Genomic DNA, 22,524 nt, shown 5'->3' with positions numbered 1-22,524 from the left:
CATTCCTTGAATCAGATTTTTTGACTGTTTTTCCCAGAGAATGGGCATCTGCTAGATTTCCATTTCTTAGCTACTACAAAAAGTTCTGCTTTGAATATTTTGAGCTATATCACTGGATCACTGCATCTCAATGGGAAAGGACTTCAGAAGTCATCTAGCCTTACTTATGGCTGATCAGGAAACCCCATTACAAAGTCCTACAGGGGAACTAAGAAAACTATTAAAACAAAACCAACTGCTATCACAACCTTGGTGGGCGGTTTACATCATGCTCCATGATGACTATAGGGTGTCCACCTCTTGTCCCTCATTCTCCAGGATAGAGATTGATCATTATAATGGACAAGAGTCAGATTACCTTTTTAATATTATCATCTCTTGCTTCTCAGTCTATAAATTGTTCAACAGTGATAGAGTTGCCTCCCTGGTAATTTCATCCACTGAATTCATAGGTCTGTTAAAAAAAATGCATGATTGTAATCCTTGTGTCTATAATTCTTCTAATGTTGTTTTCTTTGCTTTGTATCATGTCACCGAGAAATGTTTTCAAGTTTTTTTTATTCTTCATTTCACTTATATGCAAAATAAGTCATGACATTTGTGTACCTTGATTTATCAATCTATGCCCAAATTGATAAGGACCCATTTCCTTTACATGTATTATTAATTGTTGTTGTTGTTTTGGGGGTGAAGCTTTGGGGGACAAATATCTTTGAAGACATGGATTATTTGTTCTGACAGAATGAGACATCAGAATAACACTACTTTGTGTGTATGTTTCAAATTAGTGGGGTTTTTCAGGGTCTCTGTGTAACCAGATCTTAACAACACACTCAAGTGATTTTTTACACACACACATACACACACACACACACACACACACACACACACACACAAACACACAGATATATTTCTACAGATGTGAATACATCAAAACATGTTATATATATGCATTTGAATGTATGTTTGTATATATGCATATATGTTTTTTATCTTTTCTCCATCTCTGTTCATTATTACACCTAAATTACAGATAAGTCCCTGAAAAACACCTTGTAAATTGAAACTAGCTATTTGAAGGCTCTCCTGGCTTCCATCAAAGTTAACTCAAGTACACTTCTTCAGTTCTCTTCAATGAATAGTGCCCCTCAAAAAACTAAATAGAATAAATAAATTCACATATATAACTTTGTACTGATTTTTACATATTTACATATATATATATATATATAGATAGATAGATATATACACATACTCTCAGAAGGCAGGGACTAATTAATTTTTATCTTTGTGTAGTATACAGTGGACATATACTAAATACTTATTGATTAATTGTTTGAAGTTAATGGAAAGTTAGGGGCAGGGATTGGATCAAGTTTTGATACCTGCGTTTTCATCAACAATATTGAAACACAAATAATTGTAATGCAGTTAATAGACCTGTCAAACATTGACTCATAAATTAAAGAAGAATCAGTAGAGGAGACATTTGGAGATAAAGTAATATTAGGGTCAAATTGAGACTCTTTGTGATTTTGCCTACCTTTCAGAGACCCTTCCCTCCTTCCAGAGACCAGATACAGAGCAAAAGTCTTCCAGGCAATGTAGAGACTAAACCCAAGTATTATTTTCCTTCTCTTATCTGGTTGATCCTAGTCAGGATAAGGAAATTCATTATCTTTCTTAGACATTCTTTGTATTAGAGATTGATTTTAAATAGATTCCCATATAAAATAGTGAACCCTTAATATAATCAGATCTATTTAAGGCTATAATGAAAATTACTTGAGAGTCTCAAATTTTAGGTGGTGGCAATTTGGATTCAAAAACAAGGAGATAATAAGGGAGAAAGAGGTAAGGGGTTATTTTGAACCTATTTTGGAATCTAATAGATATTGAAAGGGAAGGGCAGACTCACAAGGAGTGAGGACTTTGGATAGTGGGGTAGTTGGTTTTATTATCATTTTGTAGATGTAAAAAAAATGAGACTCAAAATGATTGTGATTTGCCTATGTCAAAAGTCACTGAGATGAGTTCACTTCATTAATTGAATAATACATCTTTGTGGAATGTTTTGCTATAATTTTCTTAAAATCCCATCACTCAGGGGGTCTGTTTCATTTGGTCTCTTAGTCACCAACTAAGTCACTACCCCAAATCTCCCATTGCTCATAGAGGGGAGTGTAGGTGGATCAGGGCAAATAAGAATTACAAAAATGTCATGCAATGTAGAAACCATTTATGATTGTTTATTATAAGAAGAGAACAGCGCATATTGGTGACAGCGGTTAGCAAAAACAGAGTATCTTACTTTAATAACAAATTATAATTATTTTAATGCACATTTTCAAAAATTCACTACTTCCATCATAAATATAAGATGTTTTGTGTTTATTTAGGGCATCTTAAAAAGCTTTGCAATTTATCTTCCAGTTTGTAGACTAGAAAAGAAAGAGATGCTTCTTTTGTTGATGCTAAATGATTTCCCAATGAAGAAAAGCATCACAGGCTAGTGGATAAAGTGATGGATTTGAAGTCAGGAAGATCTTGATTTGAATCCCTTCTGAGACACTTATTAGCTATGTGACTCTAGTCAATCCCCTTCAACTCTGGACCTTAGCTTCCTTGTCTTTAAAATGAAGGGATTGTGCTAGATGACCTCTAAGGTCCCTTGTAACTTTAAATCTTGAGTGCTGTTAGTTAATCAAAAGTATAGAAGCACATGGGCAAGTCCCTTAACCCTATTTGCCCCAGTTTCCTCATATGTTAAATGAACTGGAGAAAGCAATGCAAAACACTCCAGTATCTTTGCCAAGAAAATCTCAGATGCCATGAAGGGTCAGACTTGACTAAATAATAACAGAATAAAAGTAGAGACATATTCTTTCTCAACCTGTAATGGAAGGCAGTTTTGTATACAGGATAAATCACTATGGTCATCCCAAATGCTGAAACATTTTGCTTACAGGACAGGTTTTGATTTCTTATTATTGCAAGCCAAAGTCTGATTTTAAGCTTTTTCTTTACTCTTATTTTTGATTTTAATATTGTGAATTTTGGTATTTGGCATCAAAATTCCCTAAGAGAATTAAAGTGGCTTATGACTGCCCCTTTCAGTGATGGAACATCTTGGTACAGGGTTGCATTATTCCCAAAAACAGGTAATGGAGCTGATAAATGAGTCAACATAAATTGTGTAGATAGTCAGATTTAAATGAAAGTTTGAGAATGAAGTCTGATTCTTGTTAGTGGGAATACCTTTTATAAAAATGAAACATTTCTGGCTCAATGAGTATTTTATTCAGTGAATGTTTATTATGTACTTACAGTTTTGCTAGGTACAGATTTATGTAAAGGTTAACAGAAAAGTTACATTCAACTAAATGGAAACAACATGAACACAAATCACATGTAAAACGTAAAATAAATGAGTAACTTTTTTGAAGGGGCCACTGATACTATAGAATAAAGAAAGAATTTTTGTGGGAGGTGGATGTAAAAGATGGAAGTGAAAAAGGACTACATTCTACGTATGGAGGATAGCCTGTCCAAAAGCATGGTGATGGAATATCATTTTTTGAGATTAGCAAATAAGCCAGTTTGGCTGAAATGGTCAGTGTATGTGTGTTGGCTTGTTGACACTGGATAATGTCCTGATGTCAGAATAATCTGAATTCCATTCAAGTGTGATCCTGAATAAGTAAATTAATTTTTCTAAGCTCAGATTCTTATCTATAAAATGCAGGGTTGAGGAAAATTTAGTGGCTTCTAAGGTCTCTAAATTAATAAATCTAGAATGAACCCTAAGGAGATTATACCTGAACTGTACTACACTATGATTTCATTGAGTTCAAGATTAGGATCTTCTTCAACTTTATGTCCTTCCCCCACCATCTCTTGAACCCCACAAAAGTCTTGCTACCTAATAAATAGAACTTCAGGATGTTTATTGGATTAATGAATATTTGCTAGACTCATCCTCACTTCTTTCTTCTTCCTTTCATTACTACTTACTTCAGAGAATACTATAATAAGCAAAAGTCATCAGCATTAATAGTAAGCAGGCATATTCCAAATTCATGATAACATTTTAATCAGTGCAAAACTGAAAAATACTAGGGTTTTTTTTCAGGTTTCTTTTATAATTAAAAAGAATTTGTTTAAAGGGTTCTTCCAAGTCAAATGCAAACCAGAGAGTACTGCATCTAAGGGGCCTAAACCGCATGAGGAATTTAAAAGTCATGATGTTTAATTTTAACTTTGTGTACATATACTTTGTGGTGTTTTGAATCTTAGCACATTGATCATTGGTCTAAAAAGAAGTCTGTGACTTTAAAAAAATCCTAATTTAAAGTTGAGGAAGTAAAGGATGAGCTATGGACATTATACTACTTACTTGAAACTGTATAGTCCTGTGGGTTTTGGGGTTTGTTTTTTTTTTTTTTAGAGGAAAGGGAGGAGGTAGATTTCAGCTTTTGAAAGTCTCACTTTGAAATTTTTAATGTGGTGGGTGAGTTATCACAGTATTCCTGGGGACTGCTGAAATAAATCTTATGCTTTAGTAAAAAGCTAGAAAATAATCCCTATACTTCATTTGACAAGCTTATTTGCTGAGTAGGTTTTCTTTTTAACTTAAAAGCTTAACCAGATGTGGAAAAATGAAGTAACGTTAATGGTTGAAAACCTGTCAATTTGCTCTTCCTTATCCGGTTGTAAGTCAGCTCCTCTTGTCATCATTCTGCAGATGGTGAAATGCTGGGAACCTCTACAGTTTAGAGGATAGTGCATTTTTTCTTTTATTTTCACATGTTAGAATTTCAAGACAATCTGCATATTGAGAACTGAGTATTTGGCTGAATGCCCTGTTTCTCGGAACTACCTTTTAGTTTCATGGCTATTGGTATATCTGAAGCAAATATTTCTTTCAGAGACCAAAAATATCCCAAAACAGCTCAAAATATTAATATACAACATAATCATGAAATTTATTAATCAAATTATCAAATGACACAGGTGTGAATATTTCCTCCATTTGATGGATGGATGGATGGATGGATGGATGGATGATGATGATGATGTATGTATGTATTCCCCACATTTCCCTTTCCTGGATGTCTCTGGTCCACACCCTTCAGAAGTTTGCTACAGGTGAGCCAATCTACTCACCAGATGCCTTCTTCTAGCATGAGGAATTCCAGTGGGACAAAGAACCTGATCAACATTTATTATTTTTCTTACTTCTACTCTTTTTGTTTCTATGATATTCCCAACAGTGCTCCTCTGTGTAATTCCTTGGTTTTTTTTAAAAATCTGTTTTTAGCTTTAGGTAATGCATTTAAATTCCTGCTTATTTCTCCATTACACATGAACAAGTTCAAGATTTTGTTGCTTTTGGCTAGAAGTTGATTTTAAGATTTAGAGCAAAGAGTAGGTACAGTGTAATCTTTAATACAATATGAATTATAGCTCAAAAATAGCAGTAAGCCAGAGTGAGTTTCTGAGAGTAAAAGCTGGTAGCACCTTAGGGTTGGTTTCCTCTAAGGAGTCATTAGATCAATATATTTGCTGTGTAGCTGTCGCTTCGGGTAAAGCTAGTGTAGACATAGATATGCACTAGGTAGGCACAGGATGGAATAAGTGGCTGTTGTGCAAAATACAAACACAACAAATATTTACTAAGCCCCTCTCCTGTTAGTCTCAGCTATTGGCTTCGGGGATCTTACAGTTTATTGGGAGGGAGATAAAGAAGGATTGAAGATAGCTTCAATGCCCACTATTAAATGGTAGGTACAAGAGGGAGTTACAACACACAATGCTATTCAAGGCCGGAGGGGGAGAGGTCAGCTACTAACCAAAGGGGGGGAAGGTGCGGAGGAGTGAGACAAGGTCAGGCTGGCAGAAAGCAGAGGTGGCAGTAGATAAAGTCAGAGAGACAAGGTCTCTAAAAACAGGACATGCGGGTGAGTAAATGGAGCGTGATGAGGTTTGCAGCCCTCTGGGTCAGAGTGCTTCGGACATAGATGGCCCAGTGTCACAGATAATCCTCTGGGAGTGAAGTTAGCCTTGATAGCTTCTAGAGACATAATTAAAATTTTATTTTTTTTTTAAATCTTCAGAACCTACTCAATTGGATTAGCAAGAGTTTTTTTGTTTATTTCTCCTAGATTTAGATGTGATTTCTCTCTTCTATCCTGACTGAGGGTTCTGTGAGTATGCTTATATCCCCTCAGAAGGTTATATAAGGTGATCAGAAGGGTCCTTGGTAACCTTTTCTTCTGAGTATGGGTTCTCACAGATAGGACCTTTGCTATTCTCCCATCTCTGAGCTTTTATCCAGGCGGTTTCCCATGCCTGTAAGACATGCCTCTTCTCATCTAATCCTTTGGGAATCCCTACTGTTCTTCCAAGTGCTTTTTAAAGGAATCCTTTCCTGATTTCCCTAGTTCTCCTAGTGCTTCTGTTCTCCATTGAAATTATCTTGTGTTCTAATATGAAAATATGTTTAACATAGGTGTGCATACATAACCTCTTTCAGATTGTTCTCTCTTAAGAGGGGGGGAAGGGAAGAAAGGAGAAAAATGTAGAATTCAATGTTACAAAAAATGAATATTGAAAACTATCTTTACATCTAATTGGAAAAAAATAATTGAATCTGCTGTCTCTTCATAGAATGTAAAATATTATTTTTTCATCTTTTGTGTATCTACCTTCTATTAGGGTCTGGCATTTAATAAATGCTTATTTATTGATAGAATAAGAGTTCACAAGGTTTCCTTGGCTCCTGGACTAGGTCTAGGGCTAGTGGAGTAATTAAGGTTCATGGTAGTAACAGCCAGAGATGGACTTGGGCTCACTTCATTCTTCAAATGACTTAGGGGAAAAAATGACCTTAGGGAAAAGTGGCTTCTTCTTCCCCTGGACTTGGATCCTAACCTCTTCCTCTGCATCTTAGAACCTGTACTTCTTGCATGGATGTCATCATCATCATCATCATCATCATCTGGTAGCCAGTCTTCAGGTTTTTAATGAGGCTTTCAGAACTTAGCTGGGCTAGTCCTTGTTCCCATTTCACTTGTTCATCCATTGTCATATTGTAACTTGAGCTTGGTCAATAAGCCCTGCCAGAAGCTGTACTCCATTAGGAAAGCTTGTACTTTGCTAGAGTTCACAGTCTGAAATTGCAATATGACTTTAGTGAACAGTTAAAGGAAAAAAACATTTAAAGGAAAGATGGCCCACTATAACTTGAATTTTTCTATTGGGGAAAAAAAAACCACTGGACTGGAAGTCAGGGGTAAAACATGGGATCTTTGTAATTTGTGTTTTGAGAAATAGATAAATATGTTGATTCCCTTGTTTTTATATGTCTTCCTTGTTTTATAGGTCTAATTCCTTAAATCAAGGGAACAAATGAAAGGGGAAATTAATATTTCATCATTTGCCCTTGGCTCATTTTTGTAGTTGAATCAATTTTTCTTGTTTCAAGTATTAATCTAAATATAACGGGAGTTGACTTTGATGAGAATATTTTATTTTAAAATGGCTTTATTGTTGCTCTTTTAATTTTTTATGGTGTTTAAAACAGTGGTTAGCATATAATAGGTGCTAAATAAATGCTTTTTTGACTTGACTAACATTCCTCCCCCTCCCTTCCAAATAGACTCCTTCCTTGTAATATAGTAAATAAACACAATGAAACAAAAAAAGAATTAACCCAAAAGCCAGATCTGAGAAAGCCTTGTTCTGTGCCTCATGGAAGGTGGTTTCATTGAGGCCTCGGAAGTTACCATTAGTCATTGCAGTGATCATCATTGTTTTCCTTCAAATGATCATGGCCATTATCAAAGGGACACCTGGAATGTGGAGTGGTCCCATTGGTCTGTACTCTATGAATGCCTTTATAGACATCCCTTGTCTTTTTGCACTTGGCAAATATTTATTTAATTATTTATTGTGTAGAAAATTAAAAGTTTGTTGGCAACTTTGTGTCAATGACGCAAGTCTATTGGTGCCACTTTCCCTGTTTCATGTGCTTCCATCATATCTGTTTCACATTTTGGTAATTCTTGCAATACTTAAAATTTTTTTCCATTTTTATTATATCTGTTGCAGTGAACTGTGATCAGTGATCTTTGTTGTTACTATTGTAATTGTTTTGGGGCACCATGACCTTCTCCCATATAAGACAGTGAACTTAATTGGTAAAGGTTGCAAGTGATCTGATTGCTCCATTGACCTGCTTTTCCCCATCTCTCTCTCTCTCTCTCTCTCTCTCTCTCTCTCTCTCTCTCTCTCTCTCTCTCTCTCTCTCTCTCTCCCCCCCCTCTCCTTGGGGCTCCCTACAGTAATATTGAATTCATAAACTTAGTTGATAAAGCAGAGGATTGTCTCCAATTTTGATAGAAAAATACTATCAGACAGCATTGCATAATACAGAGGAATTGTTTATGAAAGGAAGAATCAATTGGATGTGGCAAACTTAATTGTTGCCATATTTTAAGAAATTGCCATAGCCACCCAACCTTCAGGAACCAATATATTTCTCTATTTCTCAAATTACAAAATTATAAATTACAAAAGGTGCAGTGTTTTCCAAAGTACCCTTCAGCAACTATCAATATTCATCAATATTCAGGCAAGATCCTCCACCAGCAATAAAGATATGACTAGCTGAAGGTTCAGATACAATGTTAGTCATATTACTTTCATCACAAATTCTTCTATGACAACCTTTATTGTCTAGCAAGTAAAGTTTAAAAGTCTTTGCTTAGCATTCATACTTCTCTTACCATTTGGTGGCAATGGCATTGAAATATCCAAAATCATTTTTTAGCAATAAGGTCTTTTTAATTAAGGTATGTAGGTGTTTTAGACATAATACTATTGAACTACTTAATAGACTACAATATGATATAAACATATCTTTTCATATAAAAGTGGTAAACAAAAAAATTGATGCGACTCATTTTATTGTGGTCAGAAACCAAACCACAATATCTCCAAGGTATGCCAGTAAGCATATCCATTTGGTTCTGGTTATTACTTTACTCAGAAGCGAAGGTTATTTTTATCTTGACAGCCCAGAATAAAACATTGGAAAACTAATTCAGAAAATTAGAAATACACTAGAACTGTCATTAGACTATTGTTCCAGACAAAGCAGATTTCAGAAGAATTTTTATTTTGTTTTGTTTTTGTTTTCAGTTTTTGGTTTTGAGAGGTAACATGAAGACCAAAGACAGTAGTAATGCTGTAGTGACAATAAACTGAATTTGTTTATGTGGTTTATGCATGGGTATTAAGAAAACTCCTCTTTCTCTCTATAAAATAAGGATGTTTGTGTGTGTGTGTGTGTGTGTGTGTGTGTGTATTTATCAGTATGTGTATGATTGATCAGGAGAGTGTGTTGAGGGAGTGGTTCTGTATTGTTGATGTTCAGACTCATTTTTAATTATTTTCTTGAGAATTAAATATTTAATATGCAATTTATGCCCACATACTTACTCAAATTGAACTGATAAATTTAAAAAATACTTTCTTAGTATTTAATATCTTTTTAAAAATTGTACCTGTGAATTTCAAAGAGGAAAAGGAAGCATAGGTCAGAAACAATGTCCTTCCTTTCAAAAGTGACTGTTTCTTATATTGATGTGGGCTATTTTGATCTCTTACATCATAGACAAATGATTTTCTTTCTGAAAGTTCGTTGTATATGTTTGATTGATGGGAATGATTTCATTAAAGGATATTGCTTTCTCATTTTCTCATTTTATCCAATGAACATTGAGGAATGTTGCTTTTGAAATAGGCAGGTTTTGCAAAATTATGGGACCTTGCCTAGAAAAACTGCTGGTGGTAATTGAGAGAAATTCCACTGATATCAGAGTAAATAAATAAATAAATGATCAGTGATTTTAAAATTTGCAGGCTTTAAAATTTATTTAAATCTTACTCTTTTTTGTTTGTTAATTTATTAAAGAAAGAAAACCAAGACTAAATACTTTATTTTAAAGTCCTAGAATTCCAAGATCACTGTAATTTGAGATTAAAATGTTTAATCATAAGGTATTTTTGTGAATTTTTATTCATTTTAAACTTAAATTCAAAATGAGAAGATAAAAGGTTTTCAAGTACACAGCAGAACATGAAAGGATTCAATATAAAACAACAAATTAACATTTCAAGAAAACCTTTATAGTAAGTGTGACACATTGTTTTGGAAGTTACCCAGTTTTTCTTTGCTTCCGTCTAGGTTTTCTTTTGTTCTCTTCCGTGCACTTTCTACTTTTTTTCCTCCCTCCCCTCCCCTCCCCCCAACCTAGAGAAGGCTACAATTAAATGTATATATAGATAGCTATAAATATTTATGTTTATATATATACATATTTAAGAACAAATGATGCATATTATCCACTTGTCATCTTTTTCTCAGGAGCTGGATAACATCTTCTTATAAGAAATATTGTAGAAATTTTTTAAGAATTTCATTTCCTCACCTTTTCATCTCATTTGACCTGCAGCACCATCCATCTCTCTTGTATAAATCTTTTGGGATGTTCTGCCATCTCCACAAAGTCAGAATCTCCAAAACCACCAAAACATTTCTTTGGTTCCAAAGCAATTCCCTGTCCCAAACTGCGTGTCTTTTGTCACCATTGTCCATTCAGTAACTTAGTCCTAAAAGCTTGGGATCATCTCTGCTGGATCCTCCTTTATCTTCCATATCCGGGCTTTCATCAGCTGCTATCATTTTTTTCTTTCCCCTTTGAAAAGAATTTTCCTTGTGACTTATTAGCTGATAGGCCAACTCAGATCATGTCATTGCTTTGTTCAAAAGCTGTCAGTGACGCCTTGATGCTTCCTTTCTCAAAGTTAGATTCCATATTTTGATATTCCATAACCCATCTCCAGTCTACATAATTAAATGAAGGTGGCTTTGGATTTAGAGGACCTGATTTCCATTCCCTGCCTTGCTTTGCCTATAATTGTTGTGACTTCAGGCAAGGAAAGTCAACTCGCTAGACCTTGGTTTTCCATTCCATAAAATGATAGGCTTGCTTAGATCAGTGAATAGGAGTGAATTCCTGTAGACTGCATATTGATTTTAAAAATTTCAAATTAGGGATGGTTAGGTGGCGCAGTGGATAGAGCACTTGCCCTGTAGTCAGGAGTACCTGGGTTCAAATCCGGTCTCAGATACTTAATAATTACCTAGCTGTGTGGCCTTGGGCAAGCCACTTAACCCCATTTGCTTTGCAAAAAAACCAAACAAACAAAAAAAACCTAAAAAAAATTTCAAATCAGCCTTATCTCATATTATGTTTTTATTTATTTTATAAAGTATTTCCCAATTATATTTTAATCTGTTATACAGGGGAGTTTTTGCAGATCACATCATTTGACATATGGACTAGATAACCTCTAAGGTCACTCCTAACTCCAAATCCTTTCATTTTTCTTTTAAAATACTTTGTTTTGTTAGGCTTTTAACTAAATTCAAGCCTCTACTATTGTCTCGAATCAATAGATGTTAGAGTAATTAGATTACCTTGAGGATTATTGGTTCTTTCTCCCCTCCCCAGTATTCTATTTAAGTCACTAATTAGAGCTAGAAGGTACAAATGGCAATCAATTATAAAGTTAAAGTTCACAGGATGTCTTTTAGTGTTGGAGGTATTTGTATATGTAGGTATTTTTCTTCCTCACTGGAATGTAAGCTACTTGCAAATAATTCTTTATGTATCCTCAGCTCAGTCCTTGTTATATAGTAGGTTCTTAATAACTTGATCAGTTGATTTAAAAATACATCAACTATTATTCCAATGCAGACAAAACTGTTAACAAAATTTTTATTAAAATATGGCAAAATGTCATCCTAATATACAATTTAAAAAATTTAAATAGAAAGTGAAAAAATAGAAAATGAAATTATATAAAAAAGAAAAATGAAAATTTTCCCTTTCATTTTCCAAGCCATTCTCCTCTTGAGCAAAATTTTAACTGTTCTTTTCTAACAAGATGATTCCTGTGTGTTCTCTGGAGATATTGTGAAACATTACATTGGATATCAGAAATTTGCCTCAAGCGTTGATTTTGTTCATGGCAGCATTTTGGAGACATCTCAGAAGCAAAATTCATTACAAGTTAAAAGACAGCTTCAATAGCTGTGACAGTCTGAAAAAAATTACTTAGTTGAATTCATCTTTTAGAGCAAAGGTGAGGATCAGCTTTTTATGTTAATAGTGTCAAGTGTAGGATGCCTAAAGAGGCATAGAAGAATAAAGACATTGATCTTTATAGATTAAAAACAGAGGCTTATTCCTCCGCAAGAGAGCGTTCTGCAAGGCTGGTTAAAAGGCTTGTTGAAAGGAATGGAAAGGATAAAGAAACCTGATAGCCCTGTGGAGAATCAATCTCTCCTTCATCCCATTTTACATTTCAGTTCCAGCTTTTAACCAAGGATCAATCAAGTGTATTCTAAATGATAGGGCTCTATTTTTCCTGTATAAACTTTAGTTTTCAAACTAGAACCATAAATAGGAATTCTCATTGGATTAAGCAGAGAGATCCTTCTGCATTTTAATCATGCTTTTTTTTTATTAGATGCATTTTTATTGACAGACCTTTTGTTTTTTATTCGTCATCTATATTTCCCCTGTACTCATCTTTTTTTCCCTCTTGAGAGCCATCCTCTTATTATAAAGACTTTTTTTAAAGGAAAAAAAGACTTACTTTCAATTTTTTAAAAATAAGTATCTTATGTAATTTTGTTATCTGTTATATTTTATTTTTTCCTTAAGGATGTGTTTTCTCTCTCAACACATTCAATTTTGATCAGTGTATAGCATGGAAACAATGTGAAGACTATCAGACTGCCTTCTATGGCGGATGGGGTGGGGGGAAGGAAGTGAGATTAGGGAAAAAATTGTAAAATTTAAAAAACAATTAAAAAAAGAAAGGTCACTTATAATTAAGTTGTTATAACCAAATTCTACCCTGATGATTTCAGTCTACTTCAGTGTTATTAAAAATGCTTTCTTAAAAGGCAAAAAGAAGAGCAATAGAAAAAATCAGCAAAACTGATCAATACACTGAAAATTGAAAATATATGCTTTGTTCTACATTCATGGACTTTCTCTTATCTTTATTTTAGGATAAATGAATTGATTGTTTAAGGGATTTGACAGGCAGAACACTGAACTGGGTTTAAATTCCTTTGTTTTTTTTCCCTTGTGAATTGACATGAATAGATCTATCCCAGGGCCTCAGTTTTGTTATTTCTTAGGAATAATGTGAAGATTGCTCAGATAAGTGTTGGTAAAGGTATTCTATGTGTTACTGGGGCCTGTTAAATTCTCCCTATATAGTATTTTTTGGTACTTAATGACCTCTTTGGATGTGTCTCGAGAGTTTTGTCGAATAGAAGAGTCCCTGAAGTGGCTTGGTTTTTCTATCTTGTGAGTGGAGTCATTTATTTTAGCTGTTAGTATTTATTAGGAAATACTTTGAAGAAGCAGTCATGTGGCATAAAAGGTTTACCGGGGCTTTTCCTTTTCTTAGCCTTTCTGAAATAGATTCAAATTTGTGGGAGACAAAATTAGTTTATATTCCAAAACATTTTTGGCATAATTTTCATGCCACCAGCTAGAAGGCAGAGTTCTCTGTGGGTAGGGAATGCTGTTATTGATGTTGGTGTATTCTTGCCAGATTTTCTTCATGAGCATGTGTCTGTCACCTTTTTTAAAAATTTCCCTTTTGAGTTTTTTATTTGATACTAGATCTAGGAAATACTCATGGCTCTAGATCTGTGATCCCATGATCACTCAATATCGTAAAATATGAGATTTAGGGCTGGAAGGAACCTTAGAAGGATCACCGGTACAACCTCCTCATTTTACAAGAAATTGGATCCTGTAGCAAATAAATGACTTTTTCCAAGAGCTTGTATCTATTAAGTTGGAGGCCAGTGTTCAAAATCAGATCCAGTGACATCAAGTTTAGCTCTTCAAAGTCAAGGTCCTCCTCTCTCCCTCTGCTTCCCTATCCCACTTCCCCTCTTTTTCCCTTTTCCTTTTCTCCTTTATTCTTCTTCCCTCTCCCTTTTTACTCTCCCCTTTTCCCTTTCCTTACCCCCTTCTCCTCCTCCTCCCTTCTTTTTCTCTTTTTTTCCTTCTCTTTTCCCTTCCTCCTTTTCTCTTCCTTCCCTCTCCTCTTCCCTTCCTCTTGACTTTCTCCTCTCCCTTTCCTTTTCTCCCTCTCCTTTCCCCTTCCCATTCTTTCCCTTTCCACTCTCTCTTCTTAATCCCTCTCCCCTTCCTTCTCCCCTCTCCGTTCCTCTCCCCTTTCCCTTTCCATACCCCTCTCCCTCCTTTTCCTCTTTTTTTCCTTTCCCCTTCCTCCTCTTCTTTCCCCTTCTCTCTTCCCTCTTTCCTTTGTCTTCTCTTTTCCCTTTCCCCTTTCTCTCCCTTTGGCCTTTCCCCTTGTCTCTCTCTCTCTTCGCCCTTCCCTTTCCCCTTTTCCTTCTTCCCAGCCTCTTTCATCCCATACCTTCTCTTTCCCTTTCCCCCCCTCCCCTATAGTCAAGGAAAGCAAATATTCCCAATGGTCATGACCCAAAATGTTTGTCTTATTCCTATTTTTGAATTCATTGCCAGGGTTCTATTCATGTACCAAACTGATCTATGGAGTAGTTAATATTTAGATTAAAAATTGACAACCTTAGAATGGATACTGTGCTAAGTCCACTCAGAGATGCTTCTGAATAAGAGAACTTTAGGGAAAATCCTGCTTGCAATGGATCCAGTTAACACTGAACCAGTTTCTGCTCAACTGAGGATGTTCATGAAATGAGAGCAGTTTTTTCGGTTGTAGACTAAACTTTTCATTTCTAAGAGTTAATATTTGCTCTTGCTTCTTCTTGCCTGTTGCTCCTCTAAAACTTGTTTATTTAGATGATTATTTTTCATTGGGAATATTTCAGAAGTGATGGTGATGTTCTGTAGACATAACCCATTTCTAAGGCTGCATATCTACAAGTAATTAGAAAATGAAAACAAATTGTTTACCATTAGCTTAAGGAGAGGATAAAGGACTCTGCCATGGTCACATGGCAACTAAGTTTTGGAAGTCTGCTTCTCCCTATGGCAGAAACAATGACCCTCTGATGGCATTGCTCTTCCATTACCACCCTGTGGCTAACCCAAAAGAATCTTGTCATGGCCCAGATTCCCTAGGTGAGGAGTTCATTTCTGTGTGTCACAGATCCCTTTGAGAATCTAGTGAAGGGGGCAGCCAGGTGGTACAGTGGATAGAGCACCAGCCCTGGAGTCAGGAGGACCTGAGTTCAAATCCAACCACACTTAATTATCCAGCTGTGTGACCTTGGGCAGGTCACTTAACCCCATTGCCTTGCAAAACAAAACACCAAAGAATACTTGGAGAGCCTAGTGAAGCCTATGGGCTCCTCAGAAAGAATACTTTTAAAAGCACAAGATAAAATAGATAGGGTTAAAAAGGAAATCAATTGTAATTGAAGGACAGATTAGGGTACCTTCAAGTTGAGAGCTCTGGTTCTAATATATGATCTGATGTCTAATGCTAGAATAAAATCTATAGTTGCTTTATATTAAGGAGAGATCTATCAGAACCAAAAATTGAGATATTCTAGTGGTGCTAGAGATTTTATTCTTATGTAGAAATTTTTTAGTATTAATAAGTAGCATGCATTTTCCTTTGCCTTGGCTTCTCATGATTGATCTTTGTTGCAGGTGCAGTATCACAGTAAATGTGATTTGAAGAAAGCAAGAAAGAACCAATGGCTTTAGCTGGCTGCCCAGATTCCTTTTTGCATCATCCATATTACCAGGTATGGGTGCTTGTGTGGTCCTGGTGAAATCAGTCAAATGTAGACTAGGGCAAAAAAAATAAAAAAAGAAAGAAATTAACCAACAATAAATTCTAGTTTTGTACAAAGGAAATTCCTGAGGTGGAACTATAGAAAAGTTAATTACTGGAAGAAGGTAGCAAGATATTGCCATATCCAACCCTTTTCTTGGCTTTGAAAGAACTTGTTAGTACACAAACAATCCTGATCATTTCTTAATACATCTCTGCCCCCTTTCATTCCTAGAAAGCCCTCCCTTGTAACAAAATTTTAAAAAAAAAGAGGGGGGGAACAGTTCAGAAAAGCTAATCAACCCATCCAAAAAGTCTGACATTACCTCTCAACTCAGTCATTCATAATTTTATAGCATTACTTTTCAATATTTATTTTCCTTTCATTATTTTAGTCATTTTATGAATTATTTTTCTGGATCTGTTTATCAGTCCTTTTGCATCAGTTCTTAGGTAGTTTTTCTCATGCTTCTTTATATTTATCATTTAGTAATAGTCCATTACATTTTTGTTCTACAGTCTGTGTAGCCATTCCCCAATCAACAGACATCTACTTTATTCTTTGCTTTTATAAAAAGTTCTACTATAAATGTTTCTCTGAAGATAGAGTCTTTCTTTTGCTATTGTCTTCTTAGGAGCCATGAAATCTCTATATCAAAGGTATGAATATTTTAGTTATTTAATTTGCATAATGACAAATAGCTTTTCACAACAGTGGCTCACTTGAAAACTTTTGTTGGAGATTTTAATTGCAGAGGCTAAAATAAATAATGGATATTCTGAATCCAGTAGACACTGGGTCATCTTTCAGGATCTGGAAAAAGTTTCTTTGTGTATGATACTGAAATTTTCTCCAGAAAGCTTCAGCTTAAGTTGGAAGAAAGTCCAAAGAGAAAAGTTTAGTAAGAAGTTGATTTTTTGCACAGAGATAGCAAGACTTAATGACTAATGTAGCATTGCAATTGTAAATGATAAAAATATTTTAAAGAAATTGGCTTAAAACAGCAAACTAGACCAAACCCCATTAGCTTATTTAGACCATCCTTTCGCCTCTAATAGTGGCACCAAAAGTATTTTATAGGGAACCAAAGTTGAACTTTATGATAACTTTATTGGATAAGAGAAGTATTCACCAATGTCTAATTTCTCTCATTTTTCTTAATAACCTACTATCAAACTATTATGGTAATTTCTATGAAATCTTCTTAAACCTATTTGCTGATTTCAGTTTTTATCACCTCATTAATCTATATTAGAAAGTTCTTTTTCAAGCTTTAGAGGATGTCTCCTAATTCTTGTATTATGAGGTTTCTTAAATTACTGTACAGTTTAAAGTTCTTATAAACTTATATCAAATCATCCCTTGTCCTTCCTCCTTTCAAATGGCCAAGTCTTAATATTTGTTCTCATCTTTTTTTTCCCCCTCTTTCCTTTCTCTGTGGAATGTAAGCTCTCTGAAGGTAAATCCTGTTTCACTTTTGGCTTAATATCATTCTGCCTAGCCTAGTGTTTGGCATCTAACCAGTCCTTAATAATGGTTTGTAGGTTGATGCTTTGATCATTTTTGTTGCTTTCTTTAAATTATATCTATTTTTAGGTGGACAATAATGATTACATGAAGTATTTCAGGTTTTTTTTTTTTTTTTAGTTTTTGCAAGGCAATGGGGTTAAGTGGCTTGCCCAAGGCCACACGGCTAGGTAATTATTAAGTGGCTGAGGCCGGATTTGAACTCAGGTACTCCTGACTCCAAGACCAGTGCTCTATCTACTGCATCACCTAGCTGCCCCTCAGATTTGTTTTTAAAAAAAAATTTTTTAAGGGATTCGTATATCTCCTTAAAAAGTGATAGCAAAAAAAAAATAGCATCTTTTTATAAGGAGAAATGGGGGTGGAGGGCTGCTTTATCTAATGGGCATGCCTTCCAGATCATTAATTTAATATGATATATATTGAATACCTACTGTGTTAAAATCACTGAGTCAGCCCCCTTTAAAGTATAAAATAAGAGTGAAATAGATTCCTCGTCCTCATTGAGTTTATAGTCTAATAAGGGGAGATGATGCTTGTACATAAATTTGAGATTAGAAATTTCATTTATTTAAATTTTTGATGCTAAACCAATATTGATTAAAAGACAGAAAGAAGAATTGGATTTTGAAAACTGCTCTGTGTAAAACTAAATTATAGAATAGAAGGCTTTCTAAATAGGTGTAATTTCTGAGGGTATGTTTTATGAGTAAATGTCTTTGATTTTAAGTTAGACAATGATGCTTTTATTAAAAATTCTTTTTTATTTTTATATATACTATATAGTTTATATATTTCTAATATATTTGATTTATTTTTATTTTATTTAAAAATTACTTTTCATCTCTTTAAAGCACTGAGTTCTGGTTAACACAAATCCTAGTCTTTAATCTTCTCATAAACCTAGTCTAAGAGAGTCTAGCTGGGTTATTATAAGTCCTTTATCATCACTAGGAAAGCATAGTTAGCAGAAGCCTTGCTGAAAACCACTTTTTCAAACCCAAAGGGCAGCCTATTTTACTTTAGAAAGAGTGAAATTTTGGCTCATGTGCCAGTTTGTTGTGATGCTATGACACTTGTTGATTTGATGCTTTTTTGTTCTCTCTCTAACTCTCCAATGACATTTAAAATGGGATGTTGGTGCCAGAAGGAGCAGCAAAGTAGGTTAAAGGGCTATACAGACCTTAATTGCTTTTGGCTTTTATATTTACTGCTCAAATCATCAAAGACTGTTTATCCAAGATTCTCTTTCCCCTATACCAGGGAACTGTTTCAATTCGGCATTCTCTTGGAAACAGTATTCTTTGTAAGACGAGGACATGTTGGGAGAAATCCTGCAGTACTTCTTAGTGGCTTTTAAGAGCCCTTTCTAAATTTCCTAGCTCTAGTAAAAACCTAGTCATACAAGTTGGCAGCTTTTATCATCTGTTCCTGGAAAATCAGATCACAGTTCCAGAAATTCTCAGAAAATGAGATGATTTACATTGAGGTTCCCCCCTTGTGCAATCTGTCCTTGTTACAACAATTATAGATATTCCCCAGACTTTTTATTGAAAAATGACTTCCTCACTCTTTAAATACATGGATGCTTAAGCAAGTCAGTTGACTCGATATTAATTGTGGCAAAGATAAGATTGTGGCTTAGCTCTTAAAATTGAATATTTTACATGAAGGTTAAGGGAGGGAGGAACTAAAATTATTTCCATTTAATTACTCTGATTTATGTGTTGTGATTGACAGGGAGCAAAGTGGGTGGGTGGGTGCTTCTGATTTACTGTTAAGATATTATGTGATCCTTTTAGTCTGATATATTCAAGGAAGGAGTATTTGAAGTGGTTCAGAAAATTAATTTTTGTGAATTGCTCTATAAAAGTTAGGTCTAGTAAGAGGTATGGAAAAGAATTGTGATTCTGGAATAGAAGAATCTGGAGTTAGAATTTGGAAAGACTTAGATTTAACTTCTTGCCCTGAGACCTCCTTGATGATGTTGTTTTAACATCTCTGAATCTTAATTTCCACATTTATAAAAGGAAGATAATATCTCACTTTCAGAGAATTTTCATGAAGGAAGAGATTTATGAAATAGATTATTTTGAAAATATTTAAGATCAAATATACAGTTTCATTATCAAGTTTCCCATTTTCTGTATAACTTTAAGAATGAATTGAAGGGTTTTTTTTTTGTAGATACGTACCACCACATCACCATTTTGACACGAATTCCATTAACATTGATCACCTAGGGGCGGCTAGGTGGCACAGTGGATAAAGCACCGGCCTTGGAGTCAGGAGTACCTGAGTTTAAATCTGGCCTCAGACATTTAATAATTACCTAGCTGTGTGGCCTTGGGCAAGCCACTTAACCCCATTTGCCTTGCAAAATCCTAAAAAAAAAAACCAAACATTGAACACCTACCTATTCCGGAATGTCTCTATCTTCCTTGCATTGTTGGAGTAAATAGCTTTTGAAAAATCTAGGTCTGTGATTGCCTTTAACCAAAAACTTCTGCAGTTAGAAAATAATTTTGCTTTTTCAGATCCTTTATTGCTTTAAAAACTTCATGATAATCAGACAACATCTAGATTGAATGACTTGATGCTTTGTAGTGTCCTTTGTCCTCAAAGGGCTTACATTCTACCCAAAGAAATTGTATGTAAGAATAAACAAAATAATTAAAAATGGTTGTTATTTCTGCATTATCACAACAGTTGTTGGGATTTCCAGGGGAGGTACTAAATGGGAAGGACAATAGCAGAAAAAAAGCCTTTTTGTTCTGAACTTTGAAGGAAACTAGAGATCAAGAGATGATGGTGAAGACAAGGTGCATTCCTGAGATGGAGACAGTTTATGCAGAGACATGGAGTTGGTAAGAATATCAGGTACCATAAAAACATAATCCCGAAGAGGTATTATATATTGTGACAAGTTGGTCTACAGAATGACATTTCCTTGAGATCAAGAATTTTTTAGCGTGTTGTTTTGAGCTCAATAATTTTAGTTGACTTGAATCAAAACAAAGTACCTTATGGATAAAGGAGATTGTTTCTCATAAATCCTTACTGATTAAGATTTTGCTGGGATTAAAAATATCTATTAGTATTGGAGGAAAGAAATAGCTTTCTTTGGTTTGCTTCTTTGATTTTAAACATTATTTGTAGTCAAATTATGAATTCTGGGTCAGAACTTTGTAATTATCCAATCAGTATTTATGAAGTGCCTATCGTGTGCTAAAATACAATTAATAAAAAGATAGTTTCTGTCCTCAAGGAGCTTTTGCACTCTGATGGGGATGGGGAGACAAAACAGAAAAGTAGGTTGGAAAGTGGTGATGGTGAAGAACCATACAACAAACAGAGAGTGGAGGAAACTCAAACTCCAGTTTCCACCCTCTTTAAAGAAGACACCAGTAGGAATTTTATCCTCTACCTCCAGATCTCTAATCAGAAGGGAGAGGAGGCTGAGGGAGGTAGACTTTATATTTCTAATGGGGTGTGTCATCGTTAATGAAGAAATAGCCTAGGGATTAGGAAGACATGGATACAAGTCCTATCTCTGAGGATTGTTAGCTGTGTAGCCCTGGGCAATGAAACCTTCAGTGCACCTTAAAGTTGTCCAAGAATATAAACTGAAGATAAAGTGTTGACTTGAATTGGTAGAGGGAGGTTCCTTACTTCATATTCCTTTGTAGTAGGTATTCTTAACTGTTTTTATGTCTCTGATCCCTTGGGCTCTGGTGAAGTCTATAGATTCCATCATAGAATATTTGTAAAAAAATAAAATTATATGTAGGATTACAAAGAAAAACTTAAGTGTATATATATTCAAACATAGTTAACCAAAATATTAAAAACAACAACAAAAACAAGGTCATGGACCTTGGATTAAGAATTCCTGCAATATAGTAAGTAAAATCATGTTTCTAATCCCTATTCTTATATTATTTTGACAACTTGGAGCTCATGAAAGTTTTTGATTATAGAATGATAGGAGAATGTGATACTTTTGGATGATAAATCTGATGACAGGCTATGGGATATATTAAAGGAAAAAATGTGCTCAGCCTCTGCCTATGGAGTCTAATCATTTTGGGGTTTTATACAGTTATTAATATAAATCAGTTTTGCATAGATATTCCTCCTCCTGCTTGACCCTCCCACTTCAAGATTCACCTCTTTTGGGAACTTTCCAGAATTAAATTCAATGGATTTTGACTGATCCTCTACACAGTGTTCATTCTTTCATTCCCCTGTACCCAAGTTCAACACCTCAGTTCATTATTCCTCATGGAGAGAAGGCAAAATTGGATAAAGTAGTACAGTGGAAAGAGCCCAGATTTGGAGTCAAAGAGCCATAGGTTTGAATCCTGGCTTCCCTACTTTACTACTTGTTTTATTCTGGGCAAACCAGAATAAAAGGGCAAACCCTTGGCCTCAGTTTCTTCATTTGTTAAAATGGAAAGATTTGGACTAGATGGTCCCTGAGGTCTTTTCTAGCTCCAGATCTGTTATCTTAGTTCCCTTCCCTTAACTTTTCTTTTATCAGCTCCCCTCCAAATTTGGCTTAAAGTCAGAAGCTCTTTGGGGGGAATGGGTAGTGGGAGGGAGTTCTTTCTAGCCTCCTTTGTGCAGGATTCAAAGCCCATGGCCAGTTTCTTTTCCATTGTCCGAGTCACAGATGGCCTATTCATTTTGCCTGGGCTTGAGCTAATCATTGGGAAAGCTTTAGTTGGTCTTTTTAACCTTCCTGCCCTCCATCTTGGAAGAAAGAGACTTGGAAGCTTTAAAATCCTGTGTGACTAGATGCTTTCTGAGTCCAATTTCAGCAAGTTTACTTTTGCCGTTTTTGATTTAAAATTGCCTAATAATTAGACTGCCTACTATGGATCAGGCTATGACAGTTTTATAGCATCCTTTTATAGCATCATTTGGAGAAGAGATACCCATCTCTTGTATCTTCTAGTTAGTGTATTGGCAGAAGTTGAATTGTTTTTACAATTATTTCTTTAAAACTGACTATTACTTGATGGCTAAAGGTAAGATTTCTTAAAGAGCCCTTATCTCTTAACTAGTTCAGAACATTTCAGTCAATATTTAAATAGTTT

At 34.9% G+C, this 22,524-nt stretch overlaps 1 protein-coding gene across 4 annotated transcripts in view; it reads left to right on the top strand.

The window, feature by feature from the left end:
* Nucleotides 1–22,524, top strand: part of GRB10 (growth factor receptor bound protein 10) — a 270,769-nt gene that overhangs the window by 63,908 nt on the left and 184,337 nt on the right. For 2 of the 4 annotated variants that reach the window (XM_074198290.1, XM_074198289.1), the window contains exon 3: nt 15,768–15,865. In XM_074198290.1, the coding sequence (XP_074054391.1) occupies nt 15,815–15,865 (51 nt within the window). In that variant the 5' untranslated portion in view covers nt 15,768–15,814. Of the gene's footprint in view, nt 1–15,767; nt 15,866–22,524 lie in introns of those variants that run through there. The other 2 variants (XM_074198291.1, XM_074198292.1) reach the window with 1 other exon arrangement.

This window comes from Macrotis lagotis, chromosome 8 (genome assembly GCF_037893015.1).
Source record: "Macrotis lagotis isolate mMagLag1 chromosome 8, bilby.v1.9.chrom.fasta, whole genome shotgun sequence".
In the NCBI taxonomy this organism is placed as follows: Eukaryota; Metazoa; Chordata; class Mammalia; order Peramelemorphia; family Peramelidae; genus Macrotis; species Macrotis lagotis.
Note: the sequence above shows the minus strand (reverse complement) of the source record. Positions and strands in the feature narration are given on the sequence as shown.